This window comes from Coloeus monedula (genome assembly GCF_965178545.1).
Source record: "Coloeus monedula genome assembly, chromosome: 12".
NCBI classification, from domain to species: Eukaryota; Metazoa; Chordata; class Aves; order Passeriformes; family Corvidae; genus Coloeus; species Coloeus monedula.
Window position 1 is genome coordinate 2,919,623 of NC_138792.1, and position 25,835 is coordinate 2,945,457.

General features: G+C 43.6%; 1 protein-coding gene across 2 annotated transcripts; it reads left to right on the forward strand.

The window, feature by feature from the left end:
- The first annotated feature begins 319 nt into the window (after positions 1-319).
- ATP7A (ATPase copper transporting alpha) lies at positions 320-25,835 on the forward strand. Of its 2 annotated transcripts, none has more exons than XM_082289723.1 (23): positions 320-379; positions 6,310-6,453; positions 8,962-9,451; positions 10,183-10,914; positions 11,662-11,868; positions 12,917-13,080; positions 13,740-13,901; positions 14,540-14,616; positions 14,798-15,023; positions 15,379-15,612; positions 15,886-15,977; positions 16,405-16,532; positions 16,690-16,844; positions 17,141-17,275; positions 18,114-18,308; positions 18,538-18,720; positions 19,019-19,232; positions 19,888-20,034; positions 20,489-20,631; positions 20,949-21,152; positions 21,690-21,807; positions 22,329-22,431; positions 22,791-25,835. In XM_082289723.1, the coding sequence occupies exons 2-23, from the start codon at positions 6,346-6,348 to the stop codon at positions 23,065-23,067; spliced, it is 4,494 nt and encodes a 1,497-aa protein (XP_082145849.1). In that variant the 5' UTR covers positions 320-379; positions 6,310-6,345; the 3' UTR covers positions 23,068-25,835. The 2 variants fall into 2 exon arrangements, with proteins under 2 accessions (XP_082145849.1, XP_082145850.1); XM_082289724.1 differs by lacking the exon at positions 320-379 and adding an exon at positions 434-551.

A 25,835-nucleotide genomic window follows, 5' to 3' on the forward strand; every position in this document is an offset into this window, starting at 1 on the left:
GACCTGAAAGCCCATCTTGTTGCAACCCTGTCTCTGCATTTAACTTCTGTTCAGGGTAGAAATAACCAGAGAAATGAGGTGGGAAAAGAACAGTTACCGGGTCATGCTGGTGTTTGATGATCGGAGAATCCCAGACTGCTTGGGGTTGGAAGGGACCTGAAAGTCCATCTACTCCGCACGGCTGCGCGGCGGGCGGGTTCCTGTCGCGATACGGCGACAGCGACCGCGGCTGCGGCCCCGCCTCCTCCCGCCGCCGTCACGTGTCCGCCGCCGTCACGTGCCGGGTGGGCGGGGCCGAGCGCTCCGTGTCACGTGGCACGGCGGGGGGAAGAGCCCGGCGGTCCCGGGCCGGGAGCGGCCATCGGAGCCCGCGGTCCCGGTGAGTGCGGACCCTGCGCGGGGCTCCCTTCCCTCCGTCACTGCGGATTTTCTCCGCGGCCCCGCCTTGGTTGTTTTCCTCCGTCAGTGCAGAGCCGCTCCGGGGCTGTCTCCGGCAGCGCGGACCCTCGGGGGGCTCCCGCTTCCCTCCGTGGGCGCTCCCGCGGCTTTAGGTGCGTGCGGACTCGCTTTGGGAGCTCCCGCTTTTCCCTGTCCTCCGGCGCTGCCCCCGGCCCGTTGTCACTGTGTTCCTGGCGGGGAGGGGGGTTTGTGGGCGGCTGCGGCGGTGCTGGACTACGTGTCCCCGATGGGAGGGGGGGGCCCGGGCCCCAAAGCAAGCGCGGCTCGGCCGGGGTCTGCCCAGCCTCTCCGTCTGATGTGTGAGGGTGCCTCATCCCGGGGGAGCCGGGGGTGCCCCGGCGGTTCACCCACCGAGCGTCCCGGCGGCATCTCCGTGTCCCGGCGGAGCCCCGGAGCCAGAACGGCGTTTCCTGCTCAGCCGCTTCCCAGCGCCCTGGCAGCCCCTGGGGGTTCGGCGGGGCAGGGGCCCGGCTCCGCTGCGGGGGCTGCTGCGGCCCCGGCGGGCTGTGTTTATCAGGGAGCACCCGCGTTTAGGGGCTTGGCACGCAGTGAGTCTGCACTCACTTGGAAAAGTCCCCTCTTGTGCTCTTGTCAATGGCCAGAGAAAGTCTCTACACGCATGAGTCACTGAGCTTCTGTTCCAGTTCTGAGCTGCTCACCTTGTCCCTCTGAAACACCTTACTTAGTGTTTATTCTTATGCCACCTTATGATGGCAGCACTCTGTGCACAAGCGCCTTTTTCCAATTAAAAGCATAGTGTGGATATTCTGGAAAAGGTCGAGGAGTTGTTTATGATGCTTTGGGATGAAATCTCACAAAAATGAGCAAGAGCAAAACAGCTTAACTGTTGCCTCCCTGTGTTCATGTTCTGGAAATTGCACATAAGTAGTATAAAGTTGCTTAAAATCTTTCCTCCAGTCAGCAAAGATTGTGTTTCTGAACTTAAATGCTTGTTGAATTGGGTGGATATAAATAGGTGAAGATTTGGTGGTGCGGGACTTTCTGTGTATTACAATGCCCTGTGTGAGCACAAACACAGTTTGATTAGCAATTAGTAATTATAATGTGTTTTCTTAGTAGAGAAAAGACCTGAAGCTTTTTTCCTCCCCAGGTGGCAAAGCAGGGAAGCAAAAACTAACATTATATGTAGTTTGCTGTCTTACTCTTCTTATTTTTACTGTATAATGCATTCCACATTTTTCTGCTGAGTACTTCGAGACTAAGCTTAAGACTGAGGCACCCCAGTTGACCTTGGTATGCTCACATAACAAGGGGTTATAAATTATATCCTACTCATAATATTTCCTATGGTTCTTCCAAGGGAACATTCATATTCTGCAAAAATCTGACTTGAAGAGGTTGTGGAAAGCCAAGAACGAGTTAAAGGATTTGCTAAGAATTTGTCTCAAGTTCTGTAAAACTTGTTAGAAGTGAAGCAGAATGCTTTCAATGAGTACTTTTTTTTTTTTTCCCCATGCAGTTTGTATAGAAATAAATTCCCTCAGAGCAGTTTCTGTCCTCTGCTGACCAAGCAAGGCTTGTTAAAGTCTTGAGCAACATGAATTACAACCTACTTAGAGCGTCATGTAGCTGTGACATTTATTGCAGATGTGAAGTTTCTCTCTCAGTGATTAAGCCTCATCTATCCATGGGCCTATCATGCATATCTCCTATCTAGTCACACTTTCAAATGGATCTGTTTGCCCATGAACCCTATAAAACCTCCTTCTTCCCTATTGGACCCATCTCCTGTTGCAGTTTTTAAGCCCAAGGGTGAGATGATGCAGCTTTTTCCTTTCCTGCCCTTTGCTCTTTTCCATAGGTGCCTGCAGACACTGAGGGACAGGCACCTTTTTCCCATTTAATGTAATAAGTAATTTAGCTTCCTGCTGCCATAAATAAAGTGAGCTAAGTAGCACTTGGCCATTTAGAAATTTAATAAAATCCAAAGGCTGTAATTAAACCTGTGAGATTCTGTTGCTGCCATTTGTGTGGTATTTGCCAAACTGTGACCTCTTTTAATTTCAGCAGTTATAAATTCAAGGTAATTATAGATAAACTGGTGCAAACTGGAGCTGTACAGGTAACCAGAAGCACCTGTCTTTCCTAGTTGTATCCCCACTAATCCCAAAACAGGCACAAAGTGTCTGTGGGGCACAGAGCGTTGTTGCTCTGTGATGCCTGGGTGAGCTCATCAAAAAAATCTTTAGAGAGATGAATGAGTGTCTCAGTCACCCTGTGGTTGATCACTACTGAATTTTCCTTTCCATAGGGAGAAATTTCTGTTGGAAGTAGAAATCACCTCTTTCTGTTGCTTCATTCACTTCACAGAAGCACTAACTGACTTCCTTCAAGAAAATGGAACTAAATACAGAACTGGTAACTTGTAAAGGGAACTGCCATTTCTTTGTATTGTCAAATGCTGAAATTCTTTACTAATTGATGGCAAAGGTGTTTCATAGATAGAGCAATGCACTGGTTAAGAATAAAAGCATAATTTTTTCTCTAAAACCTGTGTAATCCATAACTTACCATCTCAGGTCTTTTCAGGACCTCAGCTTCAGGTCTTTTCTCTATAAGAAAAAATGTTATGATTAAAAGGATATGTCCATGCTAACTTGCACAAGCCATTGCTTTGGAATATGTGGACTGCCACAGGTACTGACTTCTACATCTATTTTCATGCAAACTTGGGAAAATATTAACCCAAATGAGAACTAGGATTAAATTGTTAATATTTGTGTGCCTTTTGTGTGCATCTAGTCCTGATTCATTGGTGTAACAGGTATTTTGAGTCTGCTTAAGGAAGTCATGGTCTTCCTTAATTTAAAGTTGTCAGGAAGAGGAAATATGACAAATATTTTGTTCAAGTTTCAGCCAAATTCTTTCTATCTTGAAGCACTTGTAAGGGAGGCAGAGCATCAGAACTGAAATGAATATGACAAGGTAGAATACAGTCTCAGATGTAAGCATGTGTTGCCTTTAGATTTAACTGGTTCTCCAGGCAATTTTGCTTGGGGAGGAAAAAAAGGATGTGTCTACTTAGAGTCACTGTGTGTAACCTCATATTTCCTTCTGAGAACAAGATCTCTTTGAAGCTTCAGGAGCACTGGAAATCCAGACAGTTTGGCTTTTGGAAATTTCAGCAAGGCTGTACAGAAAACAGACTGAGAAACAACTCATTAACAATTCAGTGTTAATAATACCATGTGACTGATTAAAGAGACCAGTATTGCTCATTAGATTTGGACATTTCTCATTTCTTGGAGAACAACCTGTTTTTAAAATTAAGATAAAAACTGTTAGCAACCTGCAAGAAAGCAAATAAAAATGCCTGTTGGTTGTCTTCCCCACCAGCAGGGAGCTGTGAGTGATGCTCATGTCATGGAGATCAGGGACATTCTTAATTGAAGGTCAGAGAACAAAAAAGAAGAGCCAGTTTGATCCAACAGATAAATTCTATTGATGGAAGTTCTGCTTTCAGTCCTAGTACTTCAGGGCCTTGAGGGGTTAAAAAGGAAAAATAATTCTAATTTTTTTTTTCTTATGCCTTTATGCTTTTTGTTTGAATTACAGCCTCTTCCAGGAAAGGGTTTTCTCTGCTGTGTTTATGAATGAACAGCAGAAGGGCAAGGAAACGGACTGAGAAAATGGAGGAAACACTTTGGTCATACAAACTGTCATAATAATAGATGTGAAGAAAAGTTTAATGTTGTTTTTACATATTTAAACAGTTGGGGTTTTAATGCATTGCTGGGCATTTGGTAGCAGTGCTTATGGTTACTGTAATCAATGTTAATTCACTGTGCTGAGAGTATGGCTGCTGTTAGTTTGACAGAGAACCTTTAATATTGTATCCTGGTTTCTGTAAAAATTGATATTATTGTCCTGTAGCTCGAGTCTACTACACCAAAGCACAGGCAAGGCAGCCAGGAGCTCAGCAGCTTTTCCCTGGCTTCCAGCTGTACCCCAGCTCTCCTCCAAGGCAGCATCTTGCCAACCTTTGATCATTTTAAATAGCAGCTCACAGCCAAAGTGTCCCCTTCCTTTATTTTTGTTTTCAAAGTACAGTGTCAGGACAGTTCGAATTGGTCATGTACCTGAAATGCTTTTTAATTCATGTCTCTCCAAACCTTACCAGAGGGCAGGTTGATCCTGTCTGTGATGTCTCATTTTAGTCCCATCTGCCTGGTTGTGCTCTCAAGTTCCCTGTAAGTCAAGTGCTTTTTGCAACTTTATCTGTGCTTCAGGCTTGTGGGAATATTGGTGTGTCCCTGACTGTGGAGTTACAATGCTGTCCTTGTTTGCTGGGTGTGGGCTGAGCATTCCTTCGGGAAGAACTGGGGGAAGCACAGAGGATTACATTTCCATAGGATGACAGGAAAGCAAGTGTTTTCTTGCATAGCTTAGTGGTTTTTAAAGTATTTTGTCCCTCTGAGTGTGCAGATCAGCCTGAGAAAGGAGCTGCTGTATGAAATTTGCTTAAAATATACTTTCCTGCTGGTTGGTAATTCTTGTGTCAGGTGAGAGTTCTACATTTCTGTAATGTGTGGATATTCACACACAAATATTGTGTGTTGCTAATAACTCTGGTAACAGCAGGTGAGAAGGGAGATCTGTAATAACTCCTCAGGCAGAGTTGTCTTATTTCTGTTCTTAGCATGGATAAGATATATTTAATCTACTGGAAAAGTCACTATTCCCAGTCTTACATTTCTTTCACTTCTTGTTGAATAAGTTCAGCATTTAGTTTTGTGCATCAGGGCGGTAAACCTGTTTCTATGATGAAACTTCCTTGTATTCTTACGTGATTTGTAACACATCTCAAAGTGAAACCAGAACCCTTCAGGCCTTCTGTAACAGGGAAAAGTCTGGGAATGTCACCAAGGAGCAAGAAAAATTTATTTTACTGAAATCATGTAATTGAGTTTTCCAAGATAAGTCCTCAGGGTAAGAAAACAAGTTAAGCTTCTGCTTCACTTCAGCTTGTCAATTAGTCATCAAATTTTACTGCTGCTTTCACTGCTGCCAAACATTAACTGTGATCATTTTCCTGGTCACTAACCTCTCTGTCAATGAAAACTTGCATTACTTTTTTTCAAAATATTAAGAAAAAAATCTGGAGATTTGCTTCTTTTGCCCTCTTTTCACCTTAGTCACTTACAGTTTATGCATTGGGCAAAAGAAGTTCTTTGCATTGGCTGTTATTTCTACAAATTAATTTCATTTAGGTTCAGTAATTTTTGTTTTCTGGGCTTGTTTTTATGAGCAAAAATAATAATGATTCTCTTCAGAGGAGCAGAAATTAGACTTTCCGAGTGAGGTGTGGGAAAAAGCTTGATTTGCTTCCTGAGCTAATTTCAGTTTCACTTGTTTTTGCAAACAGAGGGCAATATATGAGAGAGAAATGTGGAAAAACACAGTTATCAGCTGTGCCATCCTCTTGTTTCAGCATGAGCTGAAACAGCTGACAGAGCTGCTGTCCCCCTCTCTCTCTCTTGCTTCTCCCTATAATTTAATATTTCACACCAGTGAATCACAGCTTGCTGCATGTGATTAAATGATCTCAATTGTAACCCAAATCCAGTCATAGATGCCTGAGTGCTTTCCCTTTTTGAAAATTCAGGGGAAGAAATATGTAAAGTTCTCCATTCTGCTTAGGTCTGTCAGATTTTGACATCTACCAGAGTTCCGTGGTAAATCCTAGAATCCCAAAATGGTTTGGTTTGGAAGGGACCTGGAAGCTCCTCTCATTCCAACCCCTGCCGTGGGGTCATCTTCCACTACATCCCTGTTTTCATTTCAATCTCCGTGAAATTCTTTAGGAACTAATGTCCTGATTGTTTTTAGCCACCAGCAATGAGAAGACTTGAGTAGAAATTCACAATGGAGGCAAAATCTGTGACCATCGGCGTGGAGGGGATGACCTGCAACTCCTGTGTCCAGAGCATCGAGCAGCACCTTGGGAAGATGAATGGAATCCATAACATAAAAGTAAGTGACACTAGCACTGTTTCTAGCAAATCTTGGTAGGAGAAACGGTGATAAATTGTGCTCCAAGGGAGGAAAATCATGTGGGAAGAGTTTATTGTGTATGTTTCTTGGGAGGCTGGTGTTGGAGGTCCATTGGTGTATTTCTGGTAAATAAGAGAAAAACAGGTGCTTGCTTCATTGCTGTGGGAGCTAAGTCATTATCTGGTGCTCTTAATTAATTTTCTGCTCTACAATTAATTCAGTATTGTGAAGTAATGGGGGGAAAAAAAAGGCAAGAACAGGGTTTGTCCTTATTCAGGCTTTCTTTGCCTGACTTGGTTTTAACTTTTTTCTTAGCTCAAAGGAGATACCAACATTGTTGGTGTTTTTTCTGTCATGGGCAAAATTTTGGACTGTAGAACATTCCAGGGTGAGCTGATTATCCTTGCAGAGTACATCATCTTACAGTAGTTTTAATAATGGAAGCAATTTAAAAGCTGAGAGACTCCTATGAATTTTGTGACCCAGCTTGTGGTAGAAAGAGCAGTTCTAACAACAGAAAATTGAGGAGTTTATTTATTTAGTGTCTGTGTTCTGAAAGCATCCTGTAACATTCTGTAGTTGTTGATTTTACTCCAAAGAAAGTTATATCTTCCTGGTTTTATCAACAGTTAACTCCCATTTTAGTGGGGATATCTTAGGTGAACACTTCCATTCCCAGAACTGGGCACAATTTTAATTTGGGGGGTGTGTGGGCGTCGTCTGTAGCTGGTTTTGCAAGACCCATTGTGGTGCAGTTTCCCTGCAGAGCAGGTGCTGCACAGTTCAGAGCAGTTCCTTTTGGCCTGAAACAGGTGTTTGTGTACACACACACACACACACACACACACACACAAATTTTGGTGAAAAGCAGCAAAACTTACGAGACAGATAATTTTTCATCTTCCTTCAGCTATAAAGGAGCTTTAATGTGAGTCTGTGCTCTGACAGCAGTGCCCTGGAGCTGTGAACAGCCCCCTGTGCATGGCCAGATAAATCACTGGGTGTCTGCAAGCATGAACCCAGATAAAGGCTAAAAGCAGCCTGTAAAACTATACCCCCAAGGTATAGTTTCTCCTTCTTCTAGCAAAATGTCATTTTGTCAGCCTTGTGTTTTCTCAGGTAATTTCTGTGAATACATAGGTGACTTTAGATAGGACAGGGAGATTTATACTTTAAATTGATTCAAGACAGTGTGCATCCCCAGTGTCCTTTATGTAAGGAATGAAGCAGGGCTTTAAAAGGACAGTACTAAGACTTTTGTATTTGGGTTTTTAGGTAAATATCCCACAGCTGAATGCTATTTCAAAAAATACATTGCAAAAAACTCAGTCTGAGTAGAAACTTTTAAGAGGTCAATTTAGTAATTATCGTTTTTACAGCAACAGTGCTTCAGTCTACCCAGATCAGTCGTTTCAGAAAATTCTCTGGGAATAGTAAAACAGGGTTTAGTTTAATGATTATGGATTAGGACAACAAGGGACATGAACGTTGGATGACTAATACAGACAAACAGCTGCTTTTAGGTTATTCTGCAATGAAACCAGTAAATGTCCATGTTGCTAATTCTGCTAAGGCCCATAATTGGGGCAGAAATGAGGAAAGGTGGTTCTTAAAATGATTTAACTGATACAATTTAATCATGTCTGTGGTCTTTAGCTTGTACCTTTGCCCAGAGGAAAGATAGAATTGAATTGATAATGTGTTGGACCTCTGGCAGGCATTGCTTTTTCCTTTTGGAAATTGCAGTTACTGTGTTTGATATATCATCTGTTGGGAGAAAATTAAATTGAGGATATGTGTACCATCAGATGGGAAAGGTTATTACCAAATAACGATGTCTCTGGATCACCAAAATGTACAGAGAGAGGAAAAACAGATTCTTTAATGTTAGTCACAGATCAGGTTTCTGAAGTGAGTTTTGGTGAAGTTTGATGCAGGTTTTTGCTCACAGCAAGTTACCAGCCTGTGCCTCCATTGCCTGGAGATGCCGGGCTCCTTTCACTGCTGCTTAAAGCTGTGGGTTGTTTCAAAGAGTGTTTTCTTCCATCCTTATAGCCTGAGGGAAGTTACTCCTAACTGCATTAGAATTACTGCTAACTGATTTGGATTTCTTCTGTGGGCTGTTTTGCTCCAGGGATTGAATTGGGTTAGTCATCCCAATTCAAGTGAATTTGGCTCTGGAAGTTTCATTAAATGCGTTGGTGCTGTCTGGATGTTGCAAGTAGAAGTGGCCAGACAGACTTGTAAAGGATTCTGGAGCTGGGAGTCGGGCTGGGATCTGTTCTGTCCGGCCCTGTTGTTGCACAGGAGAGCAGGAATTACTCGGTGGTGGTGGCTTTGCTCTTTGAGGTGAGTAGTGGAAGATAAAGTTATGCTGGACAAGTATTGCTAATATTTGCAAGTAAAAGCAGCTTCTAGTCTGCTGCAGTGTCAGTTCTCAACTTTGTGTGTTGCCGTTTGCTAAATTGCTTTGTTTGTCCCCTCGAGGTCTCTCTGGAGGACAAGAACGCCGTTGTCATCTACGACTCCAAGCTGCAAACTCCAGTGACTCTGCAGGAAGCCATCTGTGACATGGGATTTGATGCTACCCTGCCTGATTCAAACCCCCAGCCTGTTCTGCCTGACACAATTTTCCTCACCCTCCCTGCCCAGCCAGCTCTAACACCCAGGCAGATTTGTGCCACGCTGCTGAGGAACAAAGGGATCATGGATGTGAAAGTGTCCTCTGATCAAAGAACTGCAGTGGTGACTTTCATCCCTTCCATCACCAGTGGCAGCCAGATTACCCAGATGGTCCCAGGAGTAGATTTGACCATCTCTGTGCCAGAGGTAACGCCTGGAACTTGGGAAGATTCCAGCTGGTCCCAGGCGAGCAGCGCTGTGCTGCGCCTGAAGGTCGATGGGATGACCTGTCACTCCTGCACCAGCACCATCGAGGGGAAGCTTGGCAAACTGCAGGGAATTCAGAGGATTAGAGGTAAAACCTTAGTGTGTTGTCATGTAAATTGAAGCTGGCAAATTGCAAGGAATCCAGCAGATTAGAGGTACAACCTTAGTGAGTTTTTAGCTGAGATAGCTGAGTGTGACAGTGACTCTTTGAGGGACTGGGTATTTAATTATGCTTTTAATATGGACTAGAAGTGAAGAAGGGAGCCCCCATTGTGGGAAAGATGTGGCTGTTACATGTGTGACAGTGTTCAGAGGTTGTTTTGCGTTTGGTAGGGAGCCTGGAGTAATTGTGTTCCATAATTTTATTACCAGTTACAGAAATCTCTAATAACAGATGTCTTTTTAAAATTGCAATTAATAGTAGTTCATCTTTTCTGTCCAATTAAAAATTTGTATTGGCATATATATAATTGTATCTGAAAGGCAAGACCAACTTACTGATATCATTAACTTTGGGATAAGTATATTGCCACACATCCCAAAACAAGGATAAATTCCATAAGAAGTAGTGATGCCATTTGTGAAAATCTCAGGGAAAGAGCAAAAATTTGAGGAGGAGTTGAAAATTGTTGTAGTACTAGACAAAAACTGGTTAAGAACTGAGTTGTTTGATCTTTACCAAACCAATGAAATCTCCTTTCTGTTGCAGTTACATTTCTGACCATTTAAAGTGTTGCTGGAAAGCTTTGACGAGGTCCTGTGATATGCTTATTATGCTTAGGGCAGTGACACACACTTATTTTATTGATTCATTTCCAGTGTCCCTGGACAATCAGGAAGCTGTTGCTGTCTACCAGCCTGCTCTAATTACAGCAGAAGAAATAAAACAGCAAATTGAAGCGGCGGGTTTCACAGCAGCCTTCAAAAAGCAGCCTAGACCCCTGAAGCTCAGTGGGATTGACCTGGAGAGGCTGAGGAATGCTCAGCCCAGAAGCTCTGAGGCACCAGAGAGAGAAAACTCCAGTGGGACTGGCACAAAGACAGTTGTGTTCAGAGTTGAGGGGATGCACTGCAGTTCCTGTGTCCTCAACATCCAGAGCACCATATCGGCGCTCCCGGCAGTGACGAGTGTAGTGGTTTCATTAGAGAGCAAATCTGCTGCTATAAACTACAACCCAAGCTTAATTAGCATAGAAAAGCTGAGGAAAGCCGTGGAGAATGTGTCTCCAGAGAGGTTCAGAGTCAGCCTTCCTGGGGAGCATGAGAACGTGGCACTTTTCCCCACGCTGGTGTCTCCACTGGAATCTCACCCTGCATCCAAGGATCCCAGCCAGCCTCTCACACAAATTGTTGTGGTCAATATTGAGGGGATGACTTGCAGCTCCTGTGTGCAGTCCATCGAGGGAGTCCTGTCTCAAAAGGCAGGAGTGAAATCTGTTCATGTCTCTCTCCCAAATGGAAATGGGACTATAGAATACGACCCACTGCAAACAAGCCCGGAGGACTTGCGGTCCTCAATAGAGGAAATGGGATTTGACGCCTCTTTGCCAGGTAATGACATGTGAAACTTTTAAATTTACAAGGGTTGTGCAGTTTTGTTCAGGATTTGGTACCACCCAAGATGAAATTTAGCAGCTGACATACAGTTTGACATACTTGCCAAGAGAAGCTTTATGTCTTCACTGCAGGTGAGATCATTAAAGATAACGTGCACATCCTTTCATACATCAGATTGGCTCAAATACCTGAGGGGTCACAATATAAATATGTCATATAAATGCTATTTTATGTCAATAACTGCAGAAGTGGTTGGGTGCTCACACTTAATCCTTTTCACCCTGTTCTTGCACAAACAGAGCATCCCCTGAATTGCTGTAAGGAGCAGTGGCCTGTAGTTCCAGAGCCTTTCTCTAAGGTTATAAACACTGACTTTGCTTATGAAACATGCATTTGCTTACAAGTTCAGCTTTGTGCTCCAGGTAAAGTCAATAAAACTGGGGGTGAAACTAAGGTTGCAACACAGAGGTTTTGCTTACAGCTACAGGAGAGAACAAAGGATGTGCAAGAGAACAAAGACAATGAGGAAAGGCAAAAGGAAAAATAGTAACAAACAAGTAAGTTAATCAGTGGCCAACTTTGTGCTGACTCTTAACTGACAGAGAGGTGGATGGATCAGCTTTACAAGGTGTGTACAACCACCATTTTCAGTCTAAACAAACAGCAGTGTGTCTGTCACAACAGCTCTTCCCTCCCTGCAGTGGCTGTTCACAATGTCTCAAACTGCAATCTCCTTTCCAGCAAAGGCAGAGCTCCCTGTGGCCAAACCTCAGCTCTCCCTCGAAGCACAGTTGGACTCTCACAAGCCTGAGCCACCCTCCAAAGTGCCACCAGCCCACCTTGGCAGGCAGGAGAGCAAGACCATCTCCAAGTGCTATGTCCAGGTCACAGGAATGACGTGTGCCTCGTGTGTAGCCAACATCGAGAGGAATCTGAGAAGGGAGGATGGTGAGATGTGTGTCAGTGTTGTCTGTTACATTTCCAAGCATTTGTTTTGGAGAATCCGTCTGGATTTTGCAGTGTTCTTAAGGGCTGGGTTGTCAGGACAGGTGTTTCTGCTCACCTCTGGTCCATAGGGTGGGAACAGGGATATCCTTGCTGCTTTATGGATGTGCTGCCCAGACACTGCTGTTGCAAAAGCAGCAGCTGAGTGCTCCAAGGAATATAGGGATGAAACATGGAATCCTTTTGAAGGCAAAACAGCTCTTTCCTACTGCAGGGAGGTGCCCAGGTGTGCAGCTGAAAGGCAGAAGGAGATGTGTGCTTTAGGGAGCTGTGACAGAGGGACTGTGTGAGTGGATTAGAGGGACACAGGGTAATTTTAGCTCTGTGAGTCAGGGCAGTGGTATCTGTGATTATATTTGCAGGAACAAACAGCTGCATGACTGTGATGTAACAGAGTCATAAATGCAGACTGTGTTTAATTAATAATTTAATGTAATTAATAATTTATTTAATTAATTTAATTAATAATTTAATTTAATGAAGATGGATGGGTTTTGAGTTAGCCTGGATTTTAATTTTTTTCATCCTAGAAAATGGATGAATCTAAATCCTCTCTGTGCCCATTAGGATTGCACTGTTAGATCTGCCCTTTCTCATACAGGTCCTCTCTTGAAAAGAGGCTCCTAGAAATAGTAAATGCAGATCAGAGAAATATGCAACACTGTATTTTAGAAGAACTTCTTTTAAGTAAAAATAGATAATTTTTAATATAGCATAGGCAGAATTAGATTTGTCTATTTAATATAATTATTTGTCTAATTAATTTGTAATTAGACTGTTAAAGGCATGCTGCTCATATGGAGTAATGCTTTCATCTGTCACACCTGCACTGAGGTGCTGGTGTTGGTGTAGCTTCCAAACATGAGGATATTTTCCTTTCTGTACAACACAGAAGCTTTCCCAATTTCAATAAACTGTGTTGTGCCCTCACGTTACAATAAATGCAGGCTGTTTCTTAAGCCTCATCTGACACTCACATTTTGTTTCCTAGGAATACACTCGATCCTTGTTGCCCTCATGGCAGGGAAGGCAGAAGTGAGGTACAACCCTGCTGTCATTCACCCTGCAGCTATTGCAGAGCTCATTCGGGAGCTGGGCTTTGGAGCCACCGTGATGGAAAACTGCGGGGAAGGAGATGGGGTTCTGGAACTTGTTGTAAGCTGATCATTAAACCCAGCCACCCTCAGCTTTTATTGCTTTTATCTGTTGGATGTGCTTGTGTTAGTGTCCACTTCCTGGAGTTTAATCGTGTCACAGAACTTAATTTATAAAAAATGAAGTATAAGGGTACATGAGGTACGTATCACAGATTTTATCTTGTCCTGCAAACTGTGCTGGCTCACTACTACTGCACTGAAAATGCAGAGAAATGCTCCTGTATTTTTCTGTTTGCTCTTCCTGTTGCCAGAATTTACTTTTTTTTTTTCTTTTTGAAGCTGAGTATAGCTCAGTGTCCCCCAGCTCAGAGACTGAACAGCTAACAGAGTTTTAGCAGGGCTTAATAACCTGGTCTTTAAGCTGTGCTTCCTCTAGAAGGATTGGAGGGGCCCTTGAGCAGCATGGTTTTGTGGGAGGCATCCATGCCCATGGCAGGGGGTTGGAACTGGATGGTCTTTAAGGTCCCTTCCAGCCCAAACCATTTTATGATTCTACAGCACTCCCATCTTTAACTAGAAAGATCCATCTCACTGCTTCACACCCAGATTAAAGCAATAAATAATGCACCATAGTCACAAGCACTCTTCCTACTTCTTAGGATGCATTTGCCAGGTAACCTGTGCTTTGCTAACAGGAAGGAACCTTTTATTTTACAGGTGAGGGGGATGACCTGTGCCTCCTGTGTGCACAAGATAGAATCCACCCTCATGAAGACCAATGGTGTTCTGTACTGCTCGGTAGCTCTTGCAACCAACAAAGCCCACATCAAGTATGACCCTGAGGCCATTGGTCCTCGAGATGTCATACAAGTGATAAAGGTGAGTTTCATGTAGGCACCAAGTGTCCTAAAATATCCAGTGTCCTTGGAAGAGTTGCACATCCCAGAAATAGAAGGAAGAGCTCTTAAAGCAAAAAATAGGTCTCTTTTCTTCCATCTGCTTTCTTCTTCTTAGTGCAGGTTTCTGCAGCTAATATGTGTGTTCTGGCTCAAAAATGCTCTGTTACAACTTTGCCTAAGTTTTTAAACAGAAATAAAGTGAAACCCAGGTCATGGTAGACTTGGAGATACCAGCTATAGGTTTGTAGAAAAATAAAAGCACATCTATTTAAAAATAAAGCACTGTAGCCGGTGAGAGGTGAAATAAGTTTCTCAGCCTTCTTCAGTTTCTCTGTTTCTGTGCTTTAGGAACAACCATTTTGGAAAGTCACACTTTAGAATAGCATTTTATTCCCAAAAGGTTAATTTCTACATCAGACTGCTTTTCTCTCTTTGTAAGGTTACTAAACGTTAGTAACAGACAACAGTAAGTAAACAACAGTTACATTTCATATCAGAAATGTTAATAAAGTTAATCAAAGGTAAGACTGGCACCACCAGTAATTTGGCAATAACTGAGCACAAAGTGTATTTTAGAACTGACTCTTCTCATTTTTATTACTGGGCTTTTTTTCTTAGGATTTAGGTTTTGCTACTTCCTTAGTCAAAAAGGATAGATCTGCCAGTCACCTGGATCACAAACAGGAAATCAGGCAGTAAGTATTCCTGAGCATGCTAAGATTTTGTAAACATCTTTGATTCTTCTTTGTTACTCAGGCATCAATTTAGGATATTTTGTGTGACTGTGCAGACTTACTGCTTAAAATATCCTCCAGCACTTGGCTGCAATACAAGTTTTTTTTTCTTTTTTTTTTTTTTCCTCTTTTTAAATCTGAGGTGGAAAAGGTCTTTTGTTGTGAGCCTGGTTTTCTGTATCCCTGTCATGGGGCTGATGATTTACATGATGGTAATGGACAGCCAGCTCTCGGATGCTCACGCACATCACAACATGAGCAGTGAGGAGATGGAGGCCCTCCACTCCTCCATGGTCCTGGAATACCAGCTGCTACCAGGATTGTCTGTCATGAATTTCCTGTCGTTTTTACTCTGTGTCCCTGTACAGGTGAGTGGGGTTATGGCAACTCCTGCTTTGTTGGGCTTAAATGCTCAAAATGGAAGGTGATGAAGACATTAAGTTTGAAAAGCGAATGTAATTATGCTGATGCAAAATGGTTGTGTTGTCAAAATAGTTGGTTCTGGGGACTGTCAGGGGTGGGGCAGGGCAGGCACTGGAGAGATGTTGTGCACCTGAGGCAGCTGAATCCCACTGGGAGAGGGCACTGGAAATACTGGGAGTACTGTGAGAAGACCACAGCCTCAGCTAGAGCTGGGATTTTGCTCAAGGAGAGAGGCAAATAACACAACTAAAATGGAAAAGCTGCTGCTGTGTGTTAGAGATGTGCGAAATGCCATTGCAGGTGTTCGGAGGGTGGCACTTCTACATCCAGGCCTCCAGAGCACTGAGGCACAACACTGCCAACATGGACGTGCTCGTGGTGCTGGCAACATCCATTGCCTTCCTCTACTCCTTTGTCATCCTCCTGGTGGCAATGGCTGAGAGAGCCAAGGTGAACCCTGTCACCTTCTTCGACACCCCCCCGATGCTGTTCGTGTTCATCTCGCTGGGCCGGTGGCTGGAGCACGTGGCAAAGGTGAGGAAAAGAGAACCCCAAGGCACTGAGAATCATTTCAGAATGTTGTGAACCTTGTAAAAACACCCCGTGCAAAAGCTTTGCTGGGTTCTTTTAACCTTCTGTGTTGTAAAATCATCTTTAGTAACCGAACTAATAAAAGTTTGACTTAATATCAGACTGTTTGCAGAAAGTGTTGTCTAAAAAGGGTAAATTGCAACACACACAGTTGTCATTTACCCAGCTTTTTTTTTCAATAGTATAGTCAGAAAAATATGAAAATTATTATTCTAGGGTAAAACCTCAGAAGCACTGGCAAGACTAATTTCATTACAAGCTACTGAAGCTACTATTGTTACCTTGGGCCCTGATAACGTTCTTTTAAGGTATCTTGCTTTGTCATTTGCTTTTTCTGTTGTTCCTTTTTTGTTGTTAACATGCTTAATTCACAGACAAATTTTACTATTCTATAGAATTATGAAGCAAATAACTTCAAATTTGCTGGCAGATAAAAGTATTAAAATGCAGAATTAACACTGCTCTGCTTTGTTTTATTGGTTCAGTGTTTTATTGCTGGTTTTTGTTTTTGTTTTGGTTTTTTTTCTGTGATAAGACAATTAGTGGATTTTCTTAACTGGAAAGTAAATAAAATTCTGGTAAAATAGGGCATTTCAAAGAGCACTATAACTTTCTTGTGGTCAATTTGGTATGCACTAATGCCAGCCAGTGGGGTTGTGCTTTGTGTGTAGTGCAAGCTCCTTTGCCTGGGTCACTCCAGTTCCAATCTCTTATAAAACATTTGCCCTGTTCCAGTGAGGAGCAAGTCGATGTGGAACTGGTTCAGCGAGGTGACATTGTCAAAGTGGTCCCAGGGGGCAAATTCCCAGTGGATGGCCGTGTTATTGAAGGACACTCCATGGTGGATGAATCTCTCATCACAGGTCAGCATTTGCTTTTTCCAAGTGTAAAAATGTTTTCCTTTAACCAAATCCGCAGACAGGAAGTCAAAGCTGATGTTCTCCCTCTTGTCAGGAGTTGGCAGCTGTCCCAAAGGTGCATTTTTCAGCAGTGTTGTGTCTGTTGTTGCCTTTCCCTCAGGTGAGGCCATGCCTGTGACTAAAAAGCCTGGCAATACAGTTATTGCAGGCTCCATCAATCAGAACGGGTCCCTTCTGATCTCTGCCACCCACGTGGGAGCTGATACCACTCTTTCCCAGATTGTTAAACTTGTGGAGGAGGCCCAGACCTCAAAGGTAGAGTATCATCAAATTTAGCACTCAAGGTTTGCTGTCTCATGCAGGCACCAGCACACCAAATCACTGGAGGGGTGGCTGAAACTGCTTGGATTTGAATTGCAGCTGCATAATGAAATATCTTGCTGAATAAGGGCTTTGATCCTGTCTACTGAGCCAAGTCTCATCCTGTTATTAAGTAAATCTGTAATTATAAAGTGGCAAGCCAAGTGTGCTGCAAGCAGCAGCTGTGATTCTTCTCTTCTGTGCCTTCAGACACAAACATGATGGTGCTGAGTGATGTTTCTCCTTCCCAGGCTCCCATCCAGCAGTTTGCAGACAAACTTAGTGGCTACTTCGTTCCTTTTATTGTGGCTGTGTCTGTGGTTACCCTTCTTGCCTGGATTATAATTGGGTTTGTGGATTTTGAAATAGTGGAAAAATACTTTCTGGTAAGTAAATCTCCTTAAGCACCTTCTGAAATATTTAATAAACAGCCTTACAATTCTATTAGACTGCAGTGGTTCCCTTTCTGGATTATCCCTGCAGGCAGTCGCTGACTATTGCTGCTCTTGTTAGTACATTTTTTACATTATGTATTTTTTTATACTCTATCACTCCTGCAGTTAAAGAGAATCCACATTAACTCTGTAAGTTAGGATTTTTAAAAAAAGTTAATTAAAAGAAGTAAATATTAAACATCAAAAATTTCCCACCATCCATCCCTCCTCTGTGAGGGGGGAAAAAAAATAGTCCCTCCTGTCAAAAGCTCCAGTTCTGCATCTGGCTATGTTAGCACACCTCTGTGTAAATTCATCTTGGGAATCAGTGGAATTCATCTTCGTTACAAATTCCAGAGGAGGGTCAGGATCCCAACTTGGATTTAAGGGTTGCTTAGATCACAGGTTTCTTGTTTCAAAACTATTTCTGATTAGAATTTCTTAGTTTCCAAGAAAGTCTATCAAAGATATATACAGTAAGGAGGAAAAAAAGCAGATATGAAGATGGCTATCTCTTATTACGGTGCATCATTAAAGAATTGTAGCACGTGGTGTCTTGTTTAGGAAAATGTCCTATAAATAAAACAATGGAGGGTAGATGCAGTATAGAACAGAATTGGGTTAAATAGTCATTAATTTAATCATTCATCTTAGGTTTTGCACAATTTGCCTGTGCTTTACTTCAGTAGCTATATTAGCAGATGTTTCCAACCTCCAGGGCAATGTGGAGTTGAACGAGTTGTTCCTACTGTTCACTTTTCTTCCCTGACCAACTCCCCCCTGTACCCAGGGCTACAACAAGAGCATTTCAGCAGCAGAGGTGATCATCCGCTTCGCCTTCCAGGCCTCCATCACGGTGCTGTGCATCGCCTGTCCCTGCTCCCTGGGCCTGGCCACCCCCACGGCCGTCATGGTGGGCACGGGCGTGGGGGCCCAGAATGGCATCCTCATCAAGGGCGGGGAGCCCCTGGAGATGGCACACAAGGTGGGCACTGGGGTGTGCCCACAAGGGCTGTCCAGCCTGGGGGTGATGGTGTTTTGCCAGCTGTTGTTGGAGCAGGTGATGGGATGTCCTGGTGGGTCCCATCCAGCTCGGGATATTCCGCGTTAACGTCGTCGCTCCGTGTTCAAGTTTGGTTAAAGGAGGTGCTTTTCCGAGGAATCTGCACCTCCACGATGGGTTCATGGAATCAAATCTTCCTGCTTTCCTGCAGGTCAAGGTGGTTGTGTTTGACAAAACAGGGACCATCACCCACGGCACTCCTGAGGTGATGCAGGTGAAGTTCCTGGCGGAGGGGAACCACCTCCCTCGTCACAAAATGCTGGCGATTGTGGGCACAGCCGAGAGCAGCAGCGAGCACCCCCTGGGAGCAGCAATCACAAAGTACTGCAAAAAGGTGAGGGGCTCCCACAACACTGCCTGCTCCCACTCATGGAAAGAACCTCTCTTACAGGACTTCATAAATACCACAAGGCTGTTCATGCTTATTAAGTAATAGCTGTTTAATTGGGTAAGCTGAAAATCGTGGAGCCACATAAATCACACCGTATTAGATGCACCATTCAGACTTAGATTTTGATGATTATTTCCCTCCTCCTCTTTGTTCAACTGCACTTTCTTTTGTGGGCTTTATAATTGTGTTGTGCTATTATATATTTAAAAATTTCATCAGTTTCCATCCTTTTTTTTTCTAGGAGCTGAACTCAGAAACCCTTGGGACATGTACAGATTTTCAGGTAGTTCCAGGCTGTGGCATTAGTTGCAAAGTCTCCAATATTGAAGCTTTACTCTACAGGAAAACCAGAATGGTTGAAGAAAACAATGTTAAAAATGTGACACTTGTGAAAATTGAGGAGAATGCAGACGAATCAGTGCACCCTGCTTTGATCATTGATGCTGAGCTGCCAAGTAAGTTAATTCTGGGTTCGAGAATAAAATGGGGGTTTTTTGATTTTGTGTCTTTAAGATCCTTAAGAGTGAGGTCACTTATTTCTGCCTTGGAGAACCGGGCTGACATCAAGGCACACATTAAACAGTTGCTCATTAGTTTATTTCATGCTCACACATCACTCAGAACATTTAAATGAAATACAATTTCAAGTTGCATGTTGAATATGGGACTGGAAAATCAGACAGGAGTTGTCTGTCTGCTCTCTCTGGCTTTACTTTGCTTCATCCCAAGTTACCATTTGCTAGCCAAAATTATGGGTATTTGCATAACTAATTAGTTTTCACTCAAGAACAGCTCATTTTTAGGTTTTTCAACTCCATTGGGCTGTTCATAGAAATCAAAAGCACTCAGAAGGGGAGTTGGTCCTTTGACCTGGGGTTTTTGGTCCTCTGACATGGGGTGACTCCCCAGGACTGAAGAAATATTGGTGTCTCCCGTGTTAAGGACACATGAAGAGATTGGTTGGGCAGAAAATATGGAGAAATTCTTTATTTCTGTTTGGATTTCCTGCAGTGCTGTTCCAGTGCATACTGGGAGAGCCTGGCTGGGATGAGCTGCAGGGAAGCTCCCTGGTTATCCACATGATGGTAGCATTGTGCTTTCTTCCTTCAGCTACTGTGACCTCTCAGAAATACTCAGTTCTCATCGGGAATCGGGAATGGATGACCAGGAATGGCCTCCTGGTGAGAAATGAGGTGGACAAAGCCATGATGGAACACGAGCGGAGAGGCCGCACGGCTGTTCTGGCAGCTGTGGATGGTGAGTTCAGGGCTGCTGTACTCAGTTTGGTTGCCACTAAGTACCACATAAAACATCACATAAATTGAAATTAATAAATAGTGATGTCACAGCAGCTGCACCTGAAGCAGGGTAATGGGCTGAAAAGAGATCGTTAATCAGTTTTACAGCACTTTCTTATGGGAAAGGCTCTTCCTACCCAACTTAGCTGACAGGAGAGTTGGGCATAATAATAAAATGCAAAGACTTCAAAGAAAGCAAAAGGGGAGAAAGGAGGAAAAAAAGGAATATTTTTTTCATTGTGGTTGTACAGTCCATGCTCTGTATAGCTTTAAACCTTGCTGCCCTGATACCTGTTCTCATCCCACTTTCTACTGTCAGTATGAACTGGTTCTGGAACTGGACTTAGTGGGAGAAGTTCGTTTTTCTAAATCAATAAAGATCTTTATTACAAACATTTTCTTTCTGTTTTCAGGAGTGCTCTGTGGCTTGATAGCTATTGCAGATACTGTGAAGCCAGAGGCTGAGCTGGCAGTGTACACTTTGAAGAGCATGGGGTTAGAAGTTGTCCTCATGACCGGTGACAACAGCAAGACAGCCCGGTCCATCGCTGCTCAGGTGGGCTGGTGTCCTGTGCCTGGGGCTGGTTTCAGCAGGAAGGGTGGTGTGGCATGTTGATATTGCTGGTGGCTGGTCTGTTGTGAAAGATGGTAATATAAAAAAATTCAGAGTAAAGAGGGCATGCAAGAAGTTTTTTGGATAGAAATAACATCAGCTGTGAATTCAGAGCTGTTTTCATATCATCAGCTGGGTTTGCTCTTTAGCTCATGAATGATAATATGGGTTTCACTCTTCCTGGCCACATCATTCCAGGCAGGAGCTTTGACAGCTGCTGGAAAAGCTGCAGCACAGTTGTGTCCTCTCTCTCTGTCTAGGTTGGCATCACCAAAGTGTTTGCAGAGGTTCTCCCCTCGCACAAAGTGGCCAAAGTGAAGCAGCTCCAGGACGAAGGGAAGCGAGTGGCCATGGTGGGAGATGGGATCAACGACTCCCCAGCCCTGGCCATGGCCAACGTGGGCATTGCCATTGGCACGGGTACGGATGTGGCCATCGAGGCAGCTGATGTGGTTCTCATCAGGGTAAGAAACTGGAGTTAAAGGGAGCTGGTAGGAGGGGTCAGAAGGCCCAGAGTGTTGGGGTGATGCAGGGGTGCACAGTCTCCATAATCCAGGAGAACTGGAGCAGAGGTTGTCCTCCCTGTGTTTAGATCAGTGATTATCTCATGAAGGAAACTTCTGAGTTTTCTGGGTACTGGACATGTTGGGATAATTAAAGTTTGAGAGTGGACAAAGGAGGAGGAAGTGACCTGTCCTTTGGCAAACATAAATTACATTTGGGTAACGCACCACGGCACCTCCAGCGTTACAGGCACTTCTTGCTGCACATCAGCAACACCCTGGCAGACTGTGGTCAGTGTTTGGAGCCCTCCTGTGAGGTGCTGTGGATGTTACTTGGATTGTGATGGATTGGCACTGACCAGAGCAGCCTCCAGAGGGCTTACTGTGATTAGCCTGTTACATCCAGTGCACTGTAGTGAGCTGTAGAACAGGACTATGCTGGCACTACACGTGTGCTTTCTGTCTATCTGACTGCTCCAATAAACATTTTCACTGCAGGATGACCTGATGGATGTGGTAGCAAGCATAGATTTATCCAGGAAAACTGTGAAGAGGATCCGGATCAATTTTGTCTTCGCTCTAATTTATAATCTCATTGGAGTTCCCATAGCTGCAGGTGTGTGAGTGTTGCCTGCACTAATTGGATTGGGCTCAGTGAGTAGAAGATTGCAGTGATTTACTGTTGTGTGGGAGAGTTCCCATTGTCTTTATTTCTGGCTGGCACTAAGGGCAGAGTTCTCTGCCTGGGGATGCTGCAGTGGAATATTTGTGAGCTGTCCTCATCCCACACTATGGCTGCTATGGATGTGCTCAGCACATCAAAACAACTTCAGGATAAAAAGTTTCTTGAAAGAGCCTGGTCCTGTGAACAGTTTTATTGTAGGGTGGGCAGGACATGCCACCTCTGAGTTTCAGACTGTGCAAGTGCAGCACATCCAGGTGTGTATTCACCTGAGGTTCTTGTTAAGATAACCCCCAAATCCCTATGGATTAAATATGGGTCATTTAAACTAAAATCCCATTTACTAACAAATTAAAAAACAACTAAAACTAGACAGTCCACATGAAATTGTATCTATCAATAGATGATTAATGTAGTGTTCCTGCTCTGAACTTGCTGCTGGTGTAATTTTCCAGGTGTCTTCCTGCCCATTGGTTTGGTTCTGCAGCCCTGGATGGGATCTGCAGCCATGGCTGCCTCCTCAGTCTCTGTTGTGCTTTCTTCTTTGCTCTTAAAGATGTGAGTAGGAAGAGTCTTGTGGTTTGTACTTTGGGTTTGAAGCTTGGGTCTTTTACTTTGAGTGGCAGAAAATAAATGCGGGACTGTGAGAGATTTTGAAGGCTTTTGAAGAACAGTTCTGGCAAGTCTGTGTTAAGCAGACAGTAGTGTTTAAAAATATAATTTCTAATGTGAAGAGATGTACAAATTAGAAGTGTTCAGAATGGGAAATTCCTTAGTGGCCTTTGTGTGTTTGTGAGAACTCTTGTTGTCAAATTACAAATGCTGCTGACTTGTGCATAATCAGTTTCTATCCATATTTCCGTGTACTTCACTCCAGCCTCAGAGGTATTGATATATTTTTGTTTTTCCTTCCTTAGGTACCAGAAACCAAGTTCTGAGAAGCTGGAGTTCCGTGCTCGTGGTCAGCTGAGGCACAAGAGCCCCTCAGAGATCAGTGTCCGCGTGGGGATCGACGAGAGCGGGACTGGCTCCCCTAAGCTGAGCCTGATGGATCGAATCATCACCTACAGCAGAGCCTCCATCAACTCCCTGTTCTCAGACAAGCGTTCAGTGAACAGCATAGTCCTCAGTGAGCCAGACAAACATTCACTTTTGGTGGGGGATTTTGGAGAAGATGATGACACAGCCTTATGAAAGACTCGTTCCTCCCACCCCCACTAAGGCAAAACAAAAAAACCCCGAAGCAAAAAACACAACCAAAACAGCTGTGGTGAGGTCTGTGCATGTTTTGATCCTTGTGGAGGTCTTTTAGATGCATTTCTTCTTCAGTGTGGAGGTAGTTTTTGCAGTGACTTTCCAGGATCTTTGGTGGTTTTTAATCTAGACTTACCAAAAATATCTGGTGCGGGGCTGTTGATGCTCACAAATGGGGCTGTGTTCCCATTCCATGGAGCTTGCAGTATAGCATTTATTTTGGCAAATTGTCGAAATACAATTAAGGAAGCTAAGGAACCAGAAACTCATTTCCCAGCCTTATACCAGGCTATTTTATGCACAGTGGAGTTCAGTGCTGTGTTAAAAAATTGTGAATTTGCATCTGCAAAATCCTGAAGGTTTTGTTTGCAGAGAGATGTGCCTTACTTGAGAACCCTCTCGCTTCCACAGCCTGCCTTCTGCCAGAAATGGGTCCTCTCATATGCCTTTTCTTGTCAACATCTGGTTCCAGCTTTTTGCACTCCAGACTTCAAATCATCTCCATGGGATCTGGATTCCTGTGTGGTGGAAAACAGGGAGGTTTGGGGCTGAATCCACACTGAGCTCTGCACATCCTGCCCCAGGACACTCCTGCCTTGAGGCTGTCTGCCTGAAGGTTGTCCAGGTTGGGAGGTTTGCTCATTCCCAACCTCTCCTAAGCCAAAAACTCCTGCAACACCTGAATGCAATACCAGTGTGAGGTGTATTAGCCAAAATGTTCAGCTTTAGGAAGGAGCAGTGCAGTTAGTGCTCACCACCAGAATCTACTGGCACTCCTGCAATGAACCAGGGGAGTTTGTCACACAGACTGCCTTTAAAATCTCTACAGTTCAGTCTTTGCTTGTAAAGGTGTCTGTATTCTAGGAATGGCCCAGCATCACTGCATTGGTTGATGCAAACCCCCTTTGTTTGGTCTGTGCAGATCCAGGCACTGTGAATTCAGACAGCTGTCATTTGTTACTGAACTGCAATATCAAAATGCAGCTTTTGATCATGAAATCATGAATATCAAAAATATCCTCAGTGAGAGATGCCCATCAGCCAGTAGCTGGTTACCTGTTTGTTACTCACTGATCCTTGCTCTCCCCATGCACTGCTGAGGCAGCCATCAGCACCAGTTGCTGGGTGCAGTAATGTTCAGTTTCATTATGAAGTGCAGTCCATGATGTCAATGTGTACTGATTGTACTTGTGGAAGAGAAATGCTCAGTTTGGTGTAGATAAAGAAATTCTCTCTAATGTTCTGCTTTTTAACTCAAAGCCTGATGTCAGGGCATAGATTGTGTATGTAAAAAGTCCTGAGTAAACAGCTCTTGCATTTCATCTGAGAACCACCAGAAGAATCCCGTTGTGTGAGAGCAGAAGAGCTGTACTGGGGGATATGTTGTTAGGAAATCAGGATACCTGTATTGCAGTCAGGAGAGCAGCTTCAAATGCTGCTGCTGCTGCTGGTTTAAGAAACAAAATACTTCTGTAGCAGGATTTGAGTTCTTAATATCTCTACATGAATACAGAGTATTTTTATAAATTAGATTCCAGCTGTATGTAATATGTAGTGTTGTTACATGCTGAGATACATCATTGCACAGCCATCCCGTGGGGTTTTGTTCTCAGTTTGGGTCAGTTGTCTGAGTTTGCAGCAGCAGAGCTGTTCTTACAAAGCAGATCGTTACCCAAAGCTGTTTGGTTTTGTTAGGATGTGTTTTAGTGCTTCACAATCATGCAGAGACTTCAGTTGTTTATCCACCCTCCTTCTTGGTATTCTTGGCACAGTTGTGCAGGTGAAAGGGAGGTGTTTACATATTTCTGTCTGTGCTGTGGGTGGTCTGTCACTCCTTCAGATGGGAGTTTCAGTGCTGCTTGGGGAGTGGATGGCATGGAAATGACACATCACCCTCCTACTGCAGGAAACAGGGAGGTAATTCAGGGTTGAGTTCCTGGTTGGTAGATAAAGCAGCATAAAGAGCTTCTTAAACTATTTCCAAATATATTTGTAGAGCACATTGCCTTCAGCCTTTTGTTGTCCAAGTGCTGTGTGGGTTGAATGTTTACAGCTTTACCTCCAACTTTTTCCCAACACAGATGTTTTTCTAGGCTTTATCATTTTCTGTGAAACTCCGTGTTTGATCCAAGTACAGCAAAATAAGGCTCTTTTTCCAAACCAGGACACTTAAAGTGGTGCAGAGATGATTATCAGGGAATGAGGAACAGCAGCTGCTATCTGGGAGGGATGTGAGAGCAGCTTGTAGGGACAGACAGAGGATCAGGCTCTGGGGAGAGGAAATAACTGAGCCCAAAGGGGGGTGGGGGCAAGGTGGTTGTGATAAACTCAGATTTTTGAAAGCAGGTTCTCTGTCCAACACTCCCAAGGGTGAGGTAGTGACTTCTAGGATGTTTAACTTGTGATTAAAATACTGTAAAAGGTGCTTTATGTTGAAGAACCAAAATCCCCTTCAGTTTGAATGTACAGTGCAAGTGGAATCATGTGTGGGAGCTCAATGTTTTCCCAAGTGTGAAAGTTTTAATGTGTAAATAGGTTGCTCCTGTTGGAGACACTTTAAATTTCTGAATCCAAACCATCACTTGGAAGCACTCAGTTACAAACAATATTGTATTACTCCTTTGTCTATTTTATTGTTTTCTGTATCTAGCTATTTATAAACCTGTGCTCTATTTAATAAAAAAGTACATATGCTCCAGGCTTCACAA

What these genes read in the sequence shown, in the direction of transcription:
- ATP7A (XM_082289723.1), top strand. Translation starts at nt 6,346, where the DNA reads ATGGAGGCAAAATCTGTGACCATCGGCGTGGAGGGGATGACCTGCAAC. An exon ending in ATGGAATCCATAACATAAAA is followed by an intron (nt 6,454 to 8,961) that starts GTAAGTGACACT and finishes TGTCCCCTCGAG; the next exon opens with GTCTCTCTGGAGGACAAGAA. An exon ending in CCTGATAACGTTCTTTTAAG is followed by an intron (nt 15,978 to 16,404) that starts GTATCTTGCTTT and finishes GCCCTGTTCCAG; the next exon opens with TGAGGAGCAAGTCGATGTGG.